This window comes from Augochlora pura, chromosome 4 (assembly GCF_028453695.1).
Source record: "Augochlora pura isolate Apur16 chromosome 4, APUR_v2.2.1, whole genome shotgun sequence".
Lineage (NCBI taxonomy): Eukaryota > Metazoa > Arthropoda > Insecta > Hymenoptera > Halictidae > Augochlora > Augochlora pura.
The window spans coordinates 27,429,039-27,450,866 of record NC_135775.1 but is presented as its reverse complement, the minus strand read 5'-3'; the positions used below and the strand labels follow the sequence as shown (position 1 = coordinate 27,450,866).

The window sequence follows — 21,828 nt, the reverse complement described above, 5'->3', positions numbered from 1 at the left end:
GGGAGTAATCCATCGCGAAGAAAAGCAGAAAAGCCGAGTGCGTGTTGCGTAGCAGGCGGGATGGAGGACAGCGATGCCTCCGTGAACCCATTAATCATTCGTGGCCGGATAAAGGGCAGCAAGGATGAAAAGAGAAGACGGACAGTCGGTCGGACGTCGGGCAGGCATGCAGGCGGCAGAAGAAGAGAGAAAAATCCACTCCTTTCTTTCCCTCTGTCGCTGTTTCTGCCCTCCCTTCGCCCTCCTCACCTCACCCTCGCCTCCCCCGCCTCCATCGCCTGCTCTGTCTACCAGGAGGATCATTTTTTATTTTCTCCTTTTCGAAATTCGTCGGGAGGCCCTCTATTGTCGGGGCCCAGGGCCCACGAGAGTCTCTCGGCGGTATCTCGGAGCTCCGGGACACGGTCTTTTCGACGGGTAGGAGATTCATTAACTGATAACGCGACTCTTTCTTCGGTCCTCGCCTCTCTGAAGTGATAGCCGACGAACGGCGTCCTGGACACCTGTTGAGAGCATACTGGATTTTTGGAATCGAACCGTAAAGCGATCTCTCTCTCTCGTCGCGGACGCTCGGCGGGGGTTGGAGAGGATTTGCCATTCGATCGGTGGCCGGATTTTAGTTCCATTTTTATTCGGCCGACCGGGAAATGTAGATACGCGAGTCGGTGATTGATCGCGGAGCGGTCCCTGATTGATACGGTGCAGTACGCCTTTGGAAATTATGATTGAGGACTGCGAGGGTCAATGGGGGGGAATACGCGGAACAAGTCCTGCAGCCGTAATCGTCTTAAAATGCTCGGTAACGAATACGAGAGGAAATAAAGAAAAAAAAAGTAACGAAACTACAACTCCTCGCGATCGGTGTACGGTAATTCGAAATAATGATCGAAGAACCATGAAACCATAAACCTAAATCATGATCGAAAAGTCGTGCAACTTTCGATGAAAGTTTTGCTCGCGCCGATGAGGAGAGTCGAGAGTCCCTGGTTGCTAGGAAAATATTTCAAGATTCAACGGCATTCCCTCTAATTTCGCGGGATAGATTTCCAGATCGATCCCAGGTAACGTATTCGAGTCGGAAGAGCCGTGTATAGTCAGTGTATTTGTCCGTCCAGGTACCCGTCAAGGTTCATAGAAGTCCCCGGACATCTGAAGAGGCAGGAGAAGAGAGGCCTCCTCTTCCTTTTACCATCCTCCCGGCCCTCCCCCGCCCCCACCTCGGGAACCTCTCTCCGACCCGTCAGAGAAGATCCAACGATTCATCGGCGACGCGCGGTTTCTGTTTGTGCCGCGCGCTTTTACATGATAAATTATGCGCGATTTTTTCCCCCGTATCAATCCCGACGAGAGGTAGTCTTTTGTTCCAGGCATCGGCTCTCTCGTACGTATGTAGGTGGCCGAGGCCCCGGGTGGGAGCGGAACACGCGCGTAACAAAACGAACATCGAGAAAACCATCTCTCTCTCTCTCTCTCTCTCTATTGCTCTCGCACTCTTTCTTTCTCTCTCTCTCTCTCTCGCGCTCCCTCTCTCTTTCTGTTTCTCGTCCCGCTTCCTTCTCGCGGCCGGACGTGTTTCGCGCGCGTTTTCGCCGAGTGGAAAAAGAGAAAAAGACCGGGGCCCGTCGTCACTTTGGCTCCGGAGGCCAGGGGACCAGGCCCAGGGACCCTGGCCGCTCTAATGAAACCGATTCCGGGTCAGCGACACGTTAATAAACACCTTTGGCTACCTCGTTGGTCGCATAAGCGCGACACGGTGCTTCCTCCGTCTTCCAGAACGAATTCTCGTAGGGTCGCAACTGCGGCAAGTCAATTACTCCTATAAAGTTAATCTCTGCAGCTGCGACGCGTGTCGCGTGTTCGCAGTGTATAATAATTGTTGTGGCAAGGCGTACGTACACTTTTCTAACGACAACTAGAACGCTGCAGTTTCGGCAGGTGCCTTTTGAAAGCAACGATAAGAATTGCGTTTGTTTGCGGAAAGATTGTCCGTGCAGTTCCTCGTTTACACCCTCGCGAATCAGCGTCGACGCGAGTCAAGCGTTTGAGCCAAGACAGCGAGTTTCGAGGAGTCGAATTTCGAAATTTGGTGGCCGGATGGCGGCGTGGCGCGATCGTCCCCGGTCCCGGAGGATGATCGATGACAGAGAGCGTGGCCCGACGGAAATGTGTTTCTTCTTTTCTGTTCCCTTCGAGCGGAGCCTCGATCTCTAATCTTGTCGTTGACCTTTGACGATGAAATATCATGCTAATGCGTAACAGTACTTCCCAAGCCGTCGGAAAGTTTCAAGCGCAGAGACAACAGAGCGACGCGACGGTTTCGCTGGCGAATGTGTGTCAGCAAGATTCCCAATTCTTGACGAAAAGGGAGGATAGAGAGGGAAAGAGAGCGAGAGAGAGAGAGAGAGAGAGAGAGACGGCGACGGGTAGAAGGGGGCAGAGGGAGAACGTTACGAGGCATGTCGCATTCAATTTCACGCGGTCAGTTTTCTGGTAATTGGCAGGATGGCGGCGCTGCCACGGCGAGGCGCGGCGCGGCGCGGAGCGGCTCGGAGCGTGTGCCGTGGATAGTCAGCCCCGGGTTCGACAGTGTGAGTTTAATCGAATCCGAAAGAGATTACTCTCCGGCCGGACGCGACAAAGACCGTTTCTCGGTGGACAAAGTGCGGTCACCGCCGAAAGACTCAATCGAGTAACAATGGACCGCGGTGCCACCGATGCCCGTTAGGGTCCTTTTACGTCGACGTAAGGTTAACTTACATAATGTATGAATATTGAGCGGGCAACGAGGGAACCGACGATGAGTCACGGACAGGGAATTCTGTCGACGCGCGGTAGAATACGGTAACCCATCGCGTTTAATCCCATTTTCGTTTTTCGCGCGCCGCGCCGCCTCGCTCTTTGCTTCGGCGATGCGATCGAGAATTTTTGGAGCAGACCTAGCTAAATAATTCCAAAACATCTACTTCCAAAAATATCAGTAAAATAGAATCATCCACGTTTTCGATTTCCAAAGAAGTTACCATGGCAGAACGAATGCAGCTCTTGCCAGGCCCGAGTTCAATCTTCTTTCATCGGAGACGTACATTTCCAGGATACATTTCCAAGAACAGGTTCTTTTCTGCCGCGTAATCGATCCGCGCGCACGCCCGAGCGATTGCACAAATAAAATCGTTAGAGAACCGAATTGCGGAGGACGATCCTCGCGGTCGACGGCGGCGATCTCCGGCTGCCGAAGGTTCCGGAGGCAAATAGGCAAACGTAGAAAGTTAATAAGCCATCGATTGATTCAGGGAGGCAGCGCGCAGCTTCACGGCTCCTCTTATCACGCGTGTCTATCGCGCCGCCCGCTTTCTTTCTGCCTCATCGAAATCCCGATCTACATGTGCTCTCAATTTTGAAACGGGCAACATTTGGAGCTGCCACGTTTGAGAAAGTGGCGCGCGTATCTATTTATACTTTGCAGCTATCCATTATCAGATTTATATTCCGCCTATCTCCTCTCGTCGACTCGAATTTCGAAGCGGAATCAAAAGCGGAGAAAGGACGCCCGGGAATCTGGCGAATTCAAACGATTATTCAGCTCCTGGTTGATTCGGCTAGCGGTTGAAATATCGAGATAGAAAGCAGCGGAAAGATCTTGAAACTATACCGACAGTTGTTGCGCAACGAGCATCGAAAACCCGGCGAGATTGCGTCGCGAAACGAGCAGAAAAGCGTAGATATGCGGGAAAACTCGTCCGGTCACGATCCGAGGATGGGAAAAGAAGCGTTCGAAAAGGCATAATTGCCGGGAGGACGGTCTTAGCTTGACGCCGCCACGGCTTCGGCTATGAATCAATCAGGCCTGGCAGAAGGCAATTCAAAAACTCGACGGCGGAGTATCTCCGAGGCAAAGGGGAACGGAACGAGGAATAGTGAAATTGACTCGTTAGTCGCGGGCGCGCGGGCGCGCGCGCGTTCGCTCGAGGTGTAAGGGCGTCCGTGCAGGACGCACAATGTAGAGAACACACGGAGGAGCGGGATACGTGTATGCAGCCGGCGTGGAATTCGTGAGAGTGTCAACCCACGCGGGACGCTCGACAACGGGAAACGATGACGCTGGCTGATCTCAAAGGCATCCATCGATCGCGAGCCAGTCAACGGATCGCGCAGCCCGGCCGACTTTATGAGTTATAAGTCGGCCATCTTGCGAGAGCCATCACATATTCACGTGCGCGCATATGCGATGCACTGGCAATATGCAAGTGCCACATTCTGCTCTGGTGCACGCGTACAGTCTAATCTAAAAATTACGCGACCGACCGCTCTTCTTTCCCGATCGTTCCCGCTGACGAGCGAGCCGCGTCTACCTTCTTTCTTCTCGAACGTCCTACCATCGTTGCCATAAACCAGCAACTTTCTTCTCAATTTTTCCAAAATCCCTAAATCCATCGAATGTGTTTTCAAGTTTTTTTTCTACGAAAATAAAATTGTCCACTATCGATCGTCATGAATTTCTGATGCAAAGATCATCGAATTAATTCAATGTATTCGAGATGCGTTCAGTCGTAAGGCGAATTCGAACGAATGCTCGAATTAAATCGTGCAAATGAAATCATCTGTCAGCAGCTCTTATCTGCTTGTCAAACAGCGGACGCCTCGAACACAGGCGATTTTCTGTTACAGAGAAAAAAGTTGTCGTATTACTTAAACGTATCTGTACGATATAAATTTATTGTAAATACTTTAACCGGTCGCATCTACCAATGTAAACGATTAAATCGAGGGGGAATCGAGGCACGAATCGCGGAGCGAGGAAGGATCGTGTCCTCCGCGATACGGTTCGCAGTCAACTTCCTCCGATCTCCGGTCGATTTTTCGAAGTCGCCGGGCAAGAAGCGAAAATTATTGATGGGACGAGCATGATCGGACGACAGGCGTTTCATTAACGCAGATCTGGACCGTTCGATCCAGTCAATGGACGTTCACCGGCTTCCTGACCGAGAAACTATTAATCCCGATCGCTAATTCCGCTTTCACGGTACGTTTGACGCTGCCCGCTCGGCCAAAGAGTTTATCGACGCTCGTTTTCAATAGGCATTAACATCGGCCGGCGATAACGGAAACAATGAATCCCAGTAAAAATTCCGCTGCCCCGCGGCGGCCGTTTCAACCTCCTCGGATAAGGTTGATCGCGCGGAGGTCGCTTGAAAATTGATTTTTCGCCAAGGAACGAGCAACGCTGCCAACCAGTGACGGTTGTCAATTGCTCCCAGGCCCAGCCCCGAATTCAATGCCAGCCAATCGTCGGACAGTCCCATTGTTGGCTCGAGTAACCATTTCGACGAACAGAACCGAGCGCCTCTAATTTCTGTTCAGCGAACGAGTCCTGCCGCGAATACGTAACAACGATCCGTGGAACGCGATCGTGAACGCGATCGATGCCTTCTGTCATTCCGCGATCCGCGTGGATCCACGAAAAATCGGGGATCGGAGGCGAGCCGTGTTTCTGGGCCGAGACCACCCGCGTTGCCGCCGCGAATCGAAAGTCGAAGAAACGTTGCTAGAAACGCAGCCCTGGACGCTTATTAACGATCGTTAGCCGAGACCGGTCTAATTGGTCTATGTAGATCTCGGCTGGCTGTATGTGGATCACGGGAAATTTCGGTCCGATCGACGGGATCTCCATTCTAATCGCTGGATTTTTCCACGACGTGTATACCGATTTTATCAACGATCTTATATCATTGTACCAGTGTTGCACCAGGTGCTGCTACATTTTTTAATCGAACAAAACCATCATAGAGATACCTATCCTCGAAATGGAAAATCCTTAATCTATTTATCGCTCGTATCAAGCAGCTGTGAGAGACTCGCGGGCCTGCGTAAATGTTCGTGTATCAATTACCATTTTTCGATGGCACTAAAGTGTCCGAGTGCTCGGAGAAGGGTTCCAGCAGCCTGGCCAGGTACAAACGTGGATCAAAGTAGCAAGGAGCAACACGAGTACTCACCGTGAGGCTGTTGGCCGGTTGCAGGGTTCAGAAAGGTCGGCGGTAGCTGTCTGCTGACTGACTTAGCCAGCTCTCCACCCGCCAGGCCATAGATCGCCAGCAGCTCTTGCATGGTCGACTCGGCGTACTCCCTCATGCCCTCGAAGGGCTTCCTCTCCTCGCACTCATTCTCGCCGTCAGCGTCCTGAGCCCGGTCATCCTCGAAAGGCGTGTCATCCAGGCGGCCCGATTCCGCGTCCAGGCCGCCGCTGTCGCTCTTCGACGAGTCCGAGTTTGGACTTCTTGCCTGTCGAGAGCACAAACCACATCATTTCAATCTGGACATTCGTCGTCATCATTTATCCACGCGTCGTCGTCTAACGTTTAGAATAACATTCTCTAACTTCCCTACTCGCTCGGTGAACGCGAAATCGTCGGGTCGATAAAATTCCCGGAGACTCGTAAAAGTTAACAGAGACCAAGAAAATACATTAAGATCGACAAGATTAAATCGAACGGACTCGATCCTCCTGGTCTGTAGACATTTTTATGATCCACCGTTTATTGGCATTATTTGACCGGTTAAAATTGTCGAACGCCGTAGCAAGAGCCAATTTAGTAGGATTTTCGGGGTTACCTCGGTGCCGGGCGAGTAGAGCTTCTGCGACCTCAGCTGCTCGAGGATGAACTTGTGCCTGAGCGAGTCCCCGCTGTCGTCGTCGGCGTCGGAGGAAGGCGGCCTGGTGGCCACGGACAGGTCCATGGGGCTGACCTCGTTGTTGTTCAGTCGTTGCTTGGACCTGTCCTCGGCGGGCAGCAGCATGGTCTTCCTCTCGTACTCGAGGACCTCGCTGGAGCTCTCCTCCATCGTCTCGAGCTCCTCGTCCTCTTTCTCCGACTCATCGGACACCTCCACCATGCGGCTGCTTATCGGCTTGAAGTTCTTCCGCTTGTTCCGCGGTTTCTGGATACTGGTGATCTGCAGCTGGGTCTGAGACTCGTACTGGGAGTCGCTGTCCTGGTCGGCGGTGCCCCGCCGGGTCGTCGCGTAGTTGTACACCGAGTCGGAAAGCATTTCCGCTGATTAACAAACAGAATCTATGGTCAATCGGGGCGGGGTCGATCATTTGCCGGCTTTTGTTCCGCTTTGTTTCGCTTTGTTTCGCTTTGTTTCGCCGGCGGGTGCCGCCTTTGGCCATGCGATCAGGGAACTCGTCGATATTCTCTTTAAACGTTAAGATATCGTGGCCCGTTTGTTTCCTAGCGAACTTCGATTCGATGGCCAGAGGCTGCGTTTAGGGAACCCCCGTAAATCTCTTCGCTTCTACGAGATAGGGGGAGCACGGGCGTCGACGAAGTCGTTAGAATTAGAGTATTATAGGAAAAAAGACAACGATACTCCCTGGAAAATCGTTCGCCGGTGATTTTCCTCGCTTCCGCAAGTCGAAGGAGCGTCGCGACCTATCTTTTCAGCTTGCCGAGGGCCCGGACTAAATCGACAGGAGTTAGGGTACACACCGTCGTGGTCGAGCCACGTCGACCAGGATTGATGGATTCCAGCCGGCTGTTGCGCAACCACGAAGGCCGCTCGCTTCCCGCGAATCAAATTTTAACATTAATTAGAATTCAGCCGAGGCGCACGTTAATTGAACGTTCTAGGAATCGTTAGAGCACTCGCGCCGACTATTAGGATTCGGTAAAATGTAGGGATACGTGATCGAAAGCAACGCGGCGGCCTCTGGCTCGTTGCTCGAGCAATGGCCGCCCGGTGATCGTGCCTAGAAGAGGAAGTGTGGCTTACTGGGGCCATACGGGCTGGTTACCGCGGACATCTCGATACTCTTGGACTGGACTTCCACTCTTCAAAGCATTCTGGAACAACAGAGAAAACGACAGTATCAGTACCGATCGGCTACCAAACCTATATTTAATTAAATCAACAGCATTCATCCATCAACGATATCCTAAACAATCTTTGGTCCCTGCAAGTTACTTCGAGGAACGAGATAAATGCGTTGGGCTACCTAGGTCTGGAAGGCTAGCCCAAGCGATCCTCCATCGGATTTCACTGGAAAAGTGGTTGGACGAATTTTGTTCGAGCTGCGATGTTTCTCGGGGCTCGGGCGATCCCCTGTTAGGATTCTAATCCGACTGTTTCAGATTCTAATAGGAAAACGGATCGAATGATTCTCAGTAGAGGTGTACGGAGGATTCCCCAATAATTTTAGGGGAGTTCCCGTTAGAGGCAGGGATCGGGGCCCGACTTCCTGGGTCCCGTGGCTCGCCGAGAAACGAATTGTCCCTCGTTCCTTGTTATCGCGGGCCCGTCTACTCGGCTGACCGAGCAGCGCTCGTATATCAGCGTAGCTTTTGTTACCGCGACGTGCCTTTGTTTTCGCCCTGTTCTCGCGTCTCGTTCCAGTGGCGCAAACGTGGACGGTTCTCGGTCGTTCGGCAGCGTGACGGGCCCCGTCCGGGGATTTCGCTGAACTTGCCGTAACCCACTTTCGCACTGACACAGAAATAGATAACCCCGGAGGATTTCTTTCCCCGTTCCGGTGCCCGACTCGGCCCGTTCGAAGAACCGCGATTTTTCGCCGACCATCGTTCGCTCCAACTTGGAGAATTCCCGACTACAGAAATCAAGCCGTCTATAGTTCATCTATGCCGCGTGGTCCTCCGCTGGAAATGACCTTTGACACCGTGTGCTCGAAATGGTTCCGCGTTACGCGTACGAAACAGTGACATCAGTCACCGCTTAATGAAACACTTTTTCTTTCCTCCCCGGGAGAAACCACGCGTAGCGCCGACAGAAATGGGAAATTCCGATCCGACGAGGTTCGAGGAAACTGTCAACGGGCGAAACGGAAGCGATTGCGTCGGCGGCGGCGGCGGCGAACGGAATTTCGAAGGGACCTTCGGGGGAAAATAATTTCTTTGCCGCGAGTGAACCGGTGCGTCGCCATATTCGTCCGGCGGCCTTAATGGGCCAGTTTTAGTGCGGAAATAAATAACCGATAATGAACCGGACAAAAACGGAACTAACGATTCCCGAGGCCGAATTAGGCGGCGTGTTTCGGATGCCTCCGCGCCAAGTTATCCAAATCGATTTCTCGACGAGAGGGCAAAAGGAAGCTGGCGCGGTGGTTGCGGGCTCTCTCTCTCTCCCTCTCTCTCTCTCGACTCTCGGCCGAGACGCGATGATTCGAGCAATCAACAGCCCGAAATAAATGACTGCTGATGAGCCAAGCAGCCGGCTGGATCGAAAGAAACGAAAACTTTCGGGGCTAAGTAGATTCCTGCGGACTGTTCGACAGTGTTCGCGCGCCACCGAAGGGAACTGGTCCATTTTTCCATTGGTTTCTTTGCGGGATGGCTACCTAGACGCGCGGCATTAGCACTCTCGCCCCGGCAACACCGATTAATCAGCCTCCCGGAAGGTAAATAGCGGTCATTAAATTTCCTAGAATTTTAATAACGTGTCGTACGTTATTAATACGCCGGAGGCTCATTAAGCGATTAACATTGACCGCCGTTTCCGCGCGCGCAAATCGTATCCTCAATCATTTTCTAATTAATTGAAAAGCTGTAATCGGCAATATTCGTCTCCGATCTAAGACACCCGAAAATCTTTGCGGTTGGAAGCAACGTCTCTTCTCCTATGTCGTCGTTGCAGTCGTCGCCGTAGCCGTCGTCCAGAAGGAGCAAAAAAACAGGGCTGCAATTAGCGCCGTAAATACGTATAATGATTATTAACGCGGTCCTAACTACCTCGTCCAACCGCTCCGGACATTCGCCAACGCTGGCAAAAAACTTCCCGATCCGCTGTCAAATTAAAAACATCGCCGAAAAATGATCGTCAATTTCTGAAAGCTCGCGATTACCTCGTTACCGCCGCAATTAAAAATTCTGGAATCGGGATGTTTTTGTTACTTCGGAACTGGCTCCGAACTGCGACAGAAATTACAGAAGAGTCTGTCGAATCGTATCGATCGTGCGACGATCTTGACGATAAATTCACCACACTTTCAACGAAATCACAATTCTTGGTCAATCGCCCGCCATCCCACTTTACCGCTCGTTCACCGTCCACTTCGAGGCACAAAACAAAATTCCAATTGGTTATCGACAATTAGGCAGCAATCACCGAGCTTCACACGTAATCTCACCAAAATCCGTAGACGGGGCATAATTCCCCGTTAGTCAGCCCTCCGCCATCCGAACCGCTGCAACGGTCATGCAGAAGTCAAGGAGGTCATGGGATCTTGCGAGTCACGAGTTGGGAGGATCGATTAGTCTGTGGGGTGGTTAAAGGACGAGAGAACCATAGAGTGAGAGAGAGAGGGGGGGTTCTCGGTTGCACCGAGTTGACAAGTCGACAGGACTCGAGGAGGCCTTCAGATAGGTTCGAGAGAATTTCCCTAGCGGCCTAGCGGTTTCGCCGGAAGTGGAACCCGATTGGGCCTCGTGGGCACTAGGCGGGCCACGTGGAGAGAGCCCGCTCTCGCGAGGACAACGACGAGAGAGAGGCAACAAACAAGGAGACCTCCTCGACCGACGGGGATGCAGAAGAGCCAGGAGAGCCAGGAGAGCCAGGAGAGCCGCGCGCGGACGATATGTCGGGTCGGGGCCGGGGCCGGGGCGCTCTTTTTTTGCCGGCTGTACACAGAAGGGATAATTAACATCTGTTACAGTACGCGCGGGCCGAGGCGGGCCGAGCGGGCCGCCCCGTTTCACCCCCACCATCTAGCAACGGGGCGGACCTTGAATACATTATCACCCTGTTTGCACATGAACGTGCACCGTACGCCGGCCGGTCGAATCGGAGTGCAGCAAAGATCGACCCTGAACAATGGGACTGGAAGAAACCTCTTTGTTGCTCCGCCGTTCGAGAACGGAGACGCTCCTTTTGGACAGCGGAGCGCGCCCGACAGGCCGACGACGGGTTTCTTGTTTTTCGAGAAGTTCCGCTTTGGTGCCGGCTTTGGTGTCGATGAAAAATTCAATCCGGGTACCGCTGATTGCCGGCCGATTCCTCGGGAATTTATTTCCACACCTTTCGCGGGCATGCACCCTTTCTGTCTCATTTGCATCATAATATTCTTTCTCGACGGTCGTTTGTACCGCGACTCTATCCCTAATTAAAACCATTGTGGCATCGTGGACTTTTATAGACGCGATCAAAGGAAGATATCCTTTAGTCGCTCGTTGTTTTTTTTGTTAACTGCTTTCGTTGCTTTCAAAGAAAAAAAAACACCCTCCACCGAAACGATATTGTCTCGGACCACCGTCGACATAGGTTCGACGCACTTCCCCCCCTCCCAGAAGCTGGTACACCGTGCTCGATGTAGAAACGCCGCTGATCTTCTAAAGAGGCGTTTCAATGACGGGAACCCGGTTGTGGAACGTGACGCGGTACATCGAGCGAATCGTGGAAAATACGACGTCGGAGTTTCTGCGGAATGTCCGGTCAGAACCAGGTTTCCCGATCTATCCTAGTCCCTGGCTCGGTTCCCTCGGCAAAGAAGGGGTTAAGTTCTTTCCTCGCGGATTCGAGAAAAAGAGAGATTCCCGGGCCGGCTGGCCTAGATTCTTGGGGCGCCGGTCTCGAACTTACCGAGAATAAAGACGGAACGGAACAGAGAGTGGCGGCGGTGGAGCGGCGGCGGTGCGGCGGCCCGCGCGGAAACTGGCCGGGGAACGGGAAACCTTGGGATTCTTCGGGCTATTATTCGAAACCCGTAAAAACCGACGCTCCTAATGATTCAATTCGTGCGGCGGGGAGGGAAGAGGAGAGGAGCGGAGAGGTCGGACGATTAGAAAAACCGGCGGCCAGCGCTCCTCCCCTGTCACGGCTCGCCGATGATGAATTCAGTCGCTGAAAAAGGCGCTCGACTGCTGAAAAGGGGGAAATTGAGACGTTTTCCTCGGGCTGTGCTTGTCAACCGGACACGCCGCGCTCCGGCAATCGTCCAGCGATTTTACGACGCGATTTTAATAAAAGGAAAAAGCATTCTTGATATCGAATCTGTTTGCAATAGCCGTTTGCGGTTTCGGAGCACAATTTTTAATCAGGTATTCGCCGCGCGCGAGGCTAACTTTGAACGACGATAAACTACTTGCTGCGATTCTGCAAGGTATGTTTTAAGCGAACCCGATAATGCTTGTAGCTGAACGTGCTCGGCCAGGTATCCTTATATCGAAGACAATGAGACCATTGCTAGCTTTAGACAATGACGTGCTTCGAAAAATTCCTCTCGTGTTCCTCATTCGTGCATAAAGCGCTCGACAGTTCTTCGATAATGGCGAACGTCTTTGCAATAAACTCTTCAAGGCCCAATGTGTCCAGGTCCTTCCCTATTGTCGATTAAAAATTCTTTTAACTTTTAATCGAAGACTATAGACATCGTCATCTTTCCGGAAACGATAGAACTTTCCAGGATCGAATGACGGATCCTCGAAGCATGGGTCAGACGAGGTCGGGCCGTGAAAATCGAATGAATGATCGTCCAGGGCGCTCCCTCGGTCCGGAAGCGAGGAAAGGTCAACGTTCCGGGACAAAAGGATCATTAAGAAGGAGAAACGATCGGGCACGGATTCTGGCAACCAGTACGAACCCCGAAGAGACAGCAGTTGGTCCGTGAGAGGCAGCGCTGGCCTGCCACTCGACATAGCTCGACGCTGATGCCGATACCAGAAGCGGGAAAACAAAAAAGCAGGCGACGTAACGCGTTCGCTCGCTCGGATCTCGATATCTCTCTCTCTCTCTCCCTCTCTCTCTTTCTCTCTCTCCTTATCTCCCTTTCTCTTTCTCTTTCTCCCGTTTGCTCGTTCGTTCGTCAAACACTTGAATGTAATGTTGCCAGGCCTGGGGGCTGCTGGGGCCTCGTGTGGCTGTTCAAGTGTCTGCTGGAATACCGGCGGATTATTCAAATTCGCCAGGCTTCGGATCTATGTATACGTTCTTCAAGATACGAAACGTTTCTCCTCTGAAGAGACTGTTCGAGACTTTTTTTCGGATTCGGTTGATCGACGGTTTATTCGGATCCGAAATCGGGAGCGGAGATCGCGGGGATTCCTGACACAGGAAATTGAGGACGTCGTTTTATCATCGGCAGCTCGATCGTCCACAGACTAGACAATTCTGCGTTCGTTGAATCCTAGGGGGTTGACTTTTAATCGCCGAATATTTTTCCACGGTCCAGGAGCTCGAGAAACTTTAGTCGATCTTTCGAGGGACGACGTAAAGTAAGACGACTCTCGAGAAACGAGGTCTCGAAGAGGTCGCTCGAACGTCGATTTAGAGAAGTCGCTGTCCAAACACCGATGAATCTCGGAAACGGGGAATTTCCAGGTCGATCCTCGAGACACCGAATCGCTGTTTGCTCTAACCGGAGCTAGAATCACCGGTTTAAGGAATTCTAGGAGGCATCGAGAGCCGAAAGTCTCCAAAGGTCCTCGAAGCAACCCGAAGCGATCAAAGCAGCTCTGGAGAGTGCACGGTTATCTCACAGCGTTCCTGAAGTCACTGTACCGGCGCGGTGCGGAGCGGAGCGGCGCGTCGCTGTTCAAAGCTACCATATCGCTAAACTGCTGACATCAATCATCTCTCCATTACCGGGGCCGCGTTCAAACGGTATTCAAAGCTGTCTGAACACCGTCAGCCGCTGTCTCGACGAGGTGGACAGGCTCGAGGCAAGTGCAACACTCTCCCCCGCGAAAATCTTCCTCGAGATCCATAGAGACGAATCGAGCTGCACGCGGTAGGAGAGGCTGTTGAGAATCACCACTGAACGGATTCGATCGTCGCTTCGCCAGCAGTTCCGTTCTCTGCTCTTTCTTTTTCATATTATAAACCGATTCGAGGGTTAAGAAATTGTTCGAGGAATACGACAACTTTCTACGTTCGCAATTCCTTTGAGAACATCGAAAACTGCTCGGCAGAAATTGTAATTTGTTAAATCGTCGCGCGGAGCAATTACTGCCAGGAGTGAAAGAGGAACTACGCCGCTCGTACGGGTCTGACGGAATGTCCAGCTCGTTAAAAATAATCCGGCAGATAGCATAAACTCTAGAATAACGCACGGAGGGGGTGGAGAAGCCGGCGGTGGCTATCGAAAGGTGCATTCTGCACGCGGCTGCAACGCGAGGCGGCTAGGATCGCGAAGCCAGGAACTAGAAAGAGGGAGCCAGCCGTGTGTTCATAAGATATGGTGTGAAACACGAGAGGGGCCCGAGATTAAAGAATGAAAAACATAGATTTCTGAGAACTGGTTGAAGTCATAATATTCGTAATTTCAAGCTGCGCCTTGTGGCGACCGTCTTCTGCGCCGTTCAAATTAATGTGAGCGGAAATAAAATTCCCTGTTCCCCCTGCTGCTGCTGCCGCCGCCGCCGCCGCCTCCCTCCCTCCCCCCTCGTTCTCCCACACTCTCCTTCTCTCTTTCCCTCTTCTCGTTCCTTGTCCTTCCTCTCTTCCTTCTCCTGCCGCGTACACGATGCCCGTTCCTCTTGTTCCAGCAAGCTTTCCTACCCGGGCGCACGACAAGTGGAGAACGTTTAACGGTCGAGCGGCGTGCAAATAAATTTCGCGGCCGGGAGGAACGATGTTTGCCGCCAATATTTGGCTTTCGAGGATGCCCGGGGAAATGTTGTTGGTTGTACCAGCGGTGGCCGATATTTTCGGCGCGTTTTCGAAACGCCTTTTCGCGCGGCTCGATCGAAATTGCACGCCCAGGGGTGACGAGCGATTTTCGCCATTCTTTTCGATTCTGAGATAGGAGGGAATTTGTCGAGAGATTAAATGCTTTCAAAATCGTTTACGTTAAGGTAAGAACGGCCTGGGTGACGAGGCAAGATTTTTCTCGAGCCCCAACGTTTGTAAAATGATTCCTAAAAATGATAAAGCTCGGAATAAATGCAGAATTTTGTCGAGCATTTCAATTGCCCGAAAAAATCCAGAGAGAGAGAGAGAGACAATAGTGAAATACAATGAAAGGGACCACGCATGGCCAAAGTGCAGCGCAACCGATCCGCTCGCCTCGCCGCCGCTACTCGCCGCTGCTACTCGCCGCGCCGGCCCCCGCGAGTAATCTCTATGCAAATGGCCGTCTTCGATCAAAACCCGTCAGAGTATAGCGAAACAGAATTCGCGGCGCAGAAGGGACAGGGCAGAGGGGGGGCTTCAGAAAAGAAGGGCAACGTTTCGAGAAGGACGTGTCTCGTTTACGGGGATTAGGATAAAGCTTCTCCCCGGTGGGATCTCCCCCCCTCATCGTTCGGCCTGTCCTCCTTTTCTCTCTTTGGCCGGCTTTTTATCTGGCCTAGCCTCTTTCCCTCTGTTTCGCCGAGGCGTCCAGTCCCCGGGTCTCCGCGCGCAAAACGCCTCGGATGCCGGCGCGGCGCGGCGCGGCGAGGCTCGGCGAGGCTCGGCGAGGCGGCGCGCCGTTAAAAATAGAGCACGCAACGACTTACTAATCTGGTTAGGGCTACTTAGCGTAACTCCAACTATTTAGACCTGGATACGGTTACGGTAGTTAGGCCGCCTCTATCGGCTCTAAGTAGACCCACCGGGTCCACTCTCTTCTCGTCTCTTCCTCCTTTTCTTCTTGTTTCCGTCGATTCTTTTTTACTCGCCTTCGTTTCACGAAACGCGCTAAAACGTCTTAATGGGGCCCTGGTCAGTCGCGCGGAAAAACGACGGCCGGCCTTCTTCTCGCCGGCTCGTTTTCTGGGGCCTCCGATCCCACCCTGCGAACCTGCCGATATTTACACTTTCGCGCGAACTTTCCTCCCATGGATATTTCTTTTTCGTTGAACAGCTGACGATTGTTCTATATCTTTTTATAGGCTAATAGAAATGCGCGAATAATTTTCTAACGATTTTCTACACGACTTTTAGTTGGCGAAATGTCAACTCGGGAGCTTTTGGTTTTCTAGTCCGATAAGCTCTCGCTGCTATATTTTAATAATAAATTGGAAAAATGCCTGCGCAGTTTTCTTTCCAACCTGCGAATATCGTCGACTTTGGCTTAGGGATCTTGTGAATTATAATCGACAATATTTAAACCATACACCGACTCCAGAATGTCGGTATAGTTTCTATAAATTTTTAACACATCGGACCAATAAAAAAAGGGCACAGAGAATAGAATTCTTCAGCATATTTTTGATTGTAATATTATTATCGGATCCATTGGCGAAGAAAAGGATGTTTCCGTGGGGTTTTGGGAGATTCCAGAAGCAGATTTCAAAGAGATGGAAGTAGATCGACGGCGAAGCGTGAAATCCCTGAAAGGCACCGTCCCTAATTCAATTCTCGAACGAAACCCGCACAAAGCGACGCCGTTATCTTTCTCGAGATCGGTTATGTTTAATTGAGGCGTTGTCGTGGCTGTTGATTCGACTCCTACGGGGAGATGCACGTTGGCAACCTCCAAGGCTAATTAACGAGCGTGCGCCGAGTAATTAATCGAGTCCTCCTGTCCGCGGACAGACGTGCTGACAGAGGACGCTTCCTCTTGGACGGCCCACGAGCGGATCGATTTTTCTGAGCGACGCAAAGCGACGCGACGACGCTCCCGCTCCCGCTCCCGCTCCGCGAAGGAGACTCGGAACCGTTCGGGAGAAATTTAGAACCCGTGCCCCGCCGCTCCCTCGCCCGTGAATCTCGTGATCCATAAATCATCGAACCGGCGAGGATAAATCAGTCCTCGCGGAAATCCTACACGACTTTTTCGTTCGGCGACTATCAAAGTGCAAAACGGCACGCTCGTTTTATAAAACAACTGTCGATCTACAATTTAATTTGTCACCGATTCGTACAATTCAGTAGCGCTATTCAATCTACGTATACAATAAAAATATAAAAGCCAGGAGGCCCGAGAAATAGAATTAATCTCAAATGCACGGAATTCAAAGTGAAATAAAATCTCGAGCGTGCAATTTTCGTGCTAATTCAAGAATGAGCAGTTTCGGCGAAAGGGGTGGTGGTGCTGCGGCCCCTTTAGGGTCACCGTACGGTCACACGGAACGGAACGGAACGGAAAATTTCCGTGTCGAAATACGGCGGCACGTGGTCGCGCAGCCGTCGCGCGCCGAGCCTCGCCTCGCCTCGCCTCGCGACCCCGTCGAAAACGAGATTTCGAAAATCCGTTATTTAAATAAGCCGGGGCGAGGGTCCCGGGGGTACGCACGGGTAGGATCAGAGAGGACTATAAAAAAGAAGAAGGAGAGGGAGAACTAGGAGAGACGACAAGAAGATGGAACGGGGACGCAGAGAAAGCGGGCCGGGATGGATGATTTTATAAAATTAATAGTAAAGGGTAGCTGCTCTCTCTCTCTCTCTCTCTCTCTCTCTCTCTCTCTCTCTCTCTCCGCGTCCGCTATTATGCGCGTATGCAAATACGGCGGAAGGGGTGGGACCCGGGGACACACGGATGGATTCGTGGATCGAACGAGGGGGGTCGTGGGGCACGCTGCGCCGTGAAATAGAGAGAGAGAGGGGTAGTTTCGGTGACGAGCGAGTCGAAGGGGAATGTATATGCATGGCGTATATATACGTAGAAAGAGTATATGCAGGCTGCGAGGCATTAAAACTTCCGAGATTTATAGTGGCACGGACTGGTCTGGCCGCGTTCGATTCGGGGTTGCTTCCACTAAAAAGGGGGCCATATTGCTGGTAACGAGCTAAGAAGGGGCGGACCGTCGGGGATGCGTAATATTACGTCCGGAGGTCTTTAATGCGCGAGCACTCGTCTTTCGAATTACCCTTGGACACCAATCTGGCAAGAATTTCAGTCGAAAATTAGTTTAGACGTTCGTCCGTAATTTTTTCTGAACGATTGAACGTCGCGTCGTTGCTTTGTAAAATAAGTATCAAGTCGAAGTGTGAAAGAAATTGTATTCTTGAATGAGACGCGCACTTGCATAAATCGCAATGAACTTTTAGAAAGTAACGTTGGGTATTTCACAAAGAGAAATCACAATTGCATTGCAACCGTATAAAGCGTCATGACAAAGTCTTTAAATGTGACGAGACCTGTTAGAAAATATCGAAAAGAAAATGCATGAATTGTTGGTAGATAATATAAAGAGCTGCAGGCTTTGCCGAAAGATTGACGGAACGATAAAGACGTTCGAGGCAAAGACAGAGAGAAATGAAACAAATTGCATTCGGAAGCGAGCGTATCGCAATGAAATCCTGGCGTTCGAATAAAGGCGAAGGTGCAAAGTACGTCGACGCGGAATAATCGTAGAAGCGGAATCGGCCGAGCGACTTTGTAGATAGGAGGAATAATTGTCGAGATTTGACTAATCTCGGGAAGGGCGACGCTGTAGGGATCGAGAAGCCAGCAGGATACGGCGAGGGAACGCCGGTATCTCGCGTTCCCATCTTTTCCATGTTTCATTGGCGTTCATCAGCCTCGAACACCAATTAGAGGCAGCCTGTAAACGTTACACTTGCCAAGCGAAACGATTGGCGCTTCCAGCGGGGTCTCTTTTTATGGACGAAACGTCTCCTCCGGTGGAAGAAACGCCGCGCGTACAGGCTGAATGCTCGCTTTCTTCGGCAACTGGCAACACGGATCGTTCGACTCGCGCGAGCCACTCTGGTGTCAGGCCGGCCATATTTCAGCCGCCTCGTCCCGGGAGCCCGCGATTCCACTGAATTTCCGTCGAGCGACGGGACTCGCGCGCGACTTTGTACTCTCTCGTAAACGCCGTGAAACCGTCCCGGGGAAACGCCTCGAATAAATTTCGCAACGATTTTTCTCCCTGCTTTTATTGCCCGCAGCGCTACGACGGCCCCACCGGACTGCCTCGTTACTTGTCCCGCGATTTATTATCAGTTAATTCTGCCGTTCCGTCGGATCAACCCGCGGTTTCAACTGCCTCGATACGAATGCTCGATAATTTTCGGCTCGGTTTACCATCGGACAAGGTTCTTGATACATATTTTCTTCCTCGGGTGATTCGAAATTGGAGGGAATGGAATGGACGATCTCCGATTTGTTTATTCGAGCTTCTAGGCGAGGCGTTTGCCTGGCCGAGAAATATTGGAATCGGCGAACGAACGGGCATCTGTCGAAGAGTCACCGCCCCGGTCGGCACACCGCCAGATCTAAATTTTCGGAACAATTACTCGGTCAACGGACCTCCGCTCTCTTCGCGAAACCGGAGAAACGACCGAGTATCGTCGACTCGCGCGGAACAACTCTGTCCCCGAGGCTCGAATGCGCGTTTTTACGGGGCCGGCCGATCGAAACGTATCGCACGGGACCACGGACCACGGAGAATCGTCGAACGACCTCTCTCTCCTCGGGTCCCAGGAGCCGAACACGTTGCGTTCTTACCGGACGGTCTCGGCTGTCAGTCTCGGGCACGGATATCTCGATGCCTGATTGATTCCTAATAGCGCGACCGGCAAGAAACCAATCGGGATGTGACAGTCGTCCCCGGGTTAATGAATAATGGAAAAATCTGGTCCCTTTTCGGGGCCTCGCCGGATCATCCGGGCCGAGTTTTCTGGATTACGCGGGCCCGTGGTCCCGTTAGACCTCCTCGGGGGCTTCGATTTTTCGTTCGCGTTCTTTCGCTCGGAACCGGAGAATCGTATCCGACGGAGGATTCTGCGGGCACGTGTAATTTCGCCGGCTCTGGGAACTCGCCGGAGCCGATCGATTCCGCCAGCTAGAAAACATTTATCTTCGTACTTTCTCCGTCGGCGAGAATTAAGTCGATCGGATGCTGTAAATTAGTTTGCTAAGCAGCTACGGAACCAATCGATCTCCCACGGAATATTTTCTGCACCGATCTTTCGTAGGATCTTCATTCTAGACATCTCTCGCGAGGTGGTGAATTTTCAAATGAAACGCGCGACGCAACCCATGAAACGCAGAATCGAGAGTCGAGGTGCCGAGAGGAGGTCCAGCGCCAAGGAAGGTCGATCAAACCCGAAAAAGCTTGCTGCCCCGAAACCCAAAGGCCGGTGCAGCGTAGATCGGCAGAACCTCTTAATCCAGATTGAAAATATGTAAATAAATCCACTCGCGGCTCGGCAGGCCGGATGCCCACTCTGTATTCCCCGTCGAAAAAGTATTTTAATAGAAACGATTCATCATTCCGCGGAGCCCCCTTCCCCTTCCCCTTCCCCTCCTCCCCCCGAGATCTTTTTCATCGTCGAGAGCAAGGAGAAGAGGAGAGCAAGAGAAGGAGGAGGCGACGGAGGAGGAGGAGGAGGAGGAGGAGGAGGAGGAAGAGGGAGCATCTCCGGTGCCCCTTGGGCAGCGTGCGTTCTGTGTCTTCCACCGGCGAACACCGTCGCGCTCGAATTCCCTTCTTTCCACCTCCGGTTCCAGGCGTCCTTTGTCCGCCCACCTCTCCGCCTCGCCGTTCCCCTCTTCTGCCAATTTTTACCGGATTTCGCGGAATTTCGACCGAACGGTTTTCGCTTTATCTCGAAACCCGTGGGTCCCCCCTTTTTTTGCCCGGCCACTCGAATTATGCGAGAGGATAGGATACGCGCGCGCGGCGCGGATTTCGCGGAATTTCTACGGTTCCCGTCGCCACCCTCGCATAATTTCTCCCGGCCCTCGCGGGCCCCGCCGCACTACCTCCCTCCCTCCCTCCCTCCCCGCGCCTCCCTTCAAACGATCTTCACGATCTCTTTGTGACCGCGGACGCGATCTCGCGGCTCCCCTTTGTTTCCTCCGTTTCGATCGCGATCGGGACCCCGGTTTCGCGGCTCCGTCGAGGCGCGGCGATGGAGGGGGAGAGAGAGAGAGAGAGAGAGAGAGACCGATGTCCACGGGCCCACCGGGGCCCCGGGCCCCACCGGTTTTTCTGAGCGTTCTTGTTCGGTTTCTTCGGAGCAGCGGACCGCGGCACCGGCGAGTTCGATGTCTCATTATGTCAGAGCCGCGCGGGTTTTCGGGGGAATTCCGATCGCAGCCGATGCGATGGACTGGACGGGGCCCGTGCGCGCTTTCGATTTCTTCTTACTCCCTGCGCTCTCCAGGACACTCGCCTTCGGGCCTCCGGTTCTTTCTCCGGTTCTTCTTGCTCGCGTTTCTCCCCTCCCCCGGACCGCCGCCGTCCACGGTTTTGCGCCGTTGGTCGCCGAGTGTCGAAACGCTCTGCGAGAAAATTTGTCTCTTTGTTCGCGGATCGTTCGGGACCTAGGTGTAATTTCAATTCGACGCGTCGCTTCAAAACGATTCGACGCGTCCAGAAGGGTATCGTCGACGGCGAGAGATTAATTGCGAGAACAACCGCGAAGGAGTTTCGTTCGCTTTAAAGTGTCGGCGAAGGGAATCGATAGGAGTCGAAATCATTTAAGCAGATATATTTGCCAGCGCGGCATCGGCTCGCGAATGTAAAGTGGTTAATTTTGGAGGCAATATACCGGCGACGGTTTATCGCGCGACTCCCAGAGAGAAATCGTCGGGATCGATCAGGCGAAATGGATTTGCTCGAAAGAAATCCGAAAGAGAGAGAGAGAGAGAGAGAGAGCGAGACATAGCAGCGGCGGCTCATCCTTCGAGCAGTGTCTTCTCAGATTCCAAGACTCAATTCAGATTCTAATAGGTCCCTTTCATAAAGTACACCATTCTTACGATCGGCTCCGCTTTGCGAAACGATACGCAACCGGGGTTTCAACACCGTTGCCGATCCTCATTCACGCCGGGCATATTCCATCACTCTTCCGCGGAGCTTCAATACCCATTTAGAAAATTGAATCAATCCTCCGAGATTAATTTCGCCCGTGCCTTAAACACCCGCGGCTTCGATTTCTCGCGAAACCATTTACATAATTCCGTCGACGGCCGGCTCGGTTGCAAAACCGAACAAACAC

The 21,828-nt window shown here is 52.3% G+C and overlaps 1 protein-coding gene across 1 annotated transcript in view; it reads right to left on the bottom strand.

Annotated features, from left to right (window-relative positions):
- Nucleotides 1-4,594: 4,594 nt before the first annotated feature.
- LOC144468572 (uncharacterized) overlaps nt 4,595-21,828 on the bottom strand; it is a 50,592-nt gene continuing 33,358 nt past the window's right edge. The window contains exons 2-5 of the mRNA XM_078178139.1: nt 7,774-7,844; nt 6,610-7,052; nt 5,994-6,279; nt 4,595-4,656 (exon numbers count right to left, since the gene is read on the bottom strand). Coding sequence (XP_078034265.1) covers nt 4,595-4,656; nt 5,994-6,279; nt 6,610-7,052; nt 7,774-7,804 — 822 coding nt within the window. The 5' untranslated portion in view covers nt 7,805-7,844. The remainder of the gene's footprint in view (nt 4,657-5,993; nt 6,280-6,609; nt 7,053-7,773; nt 7,845-21,828) is intronic.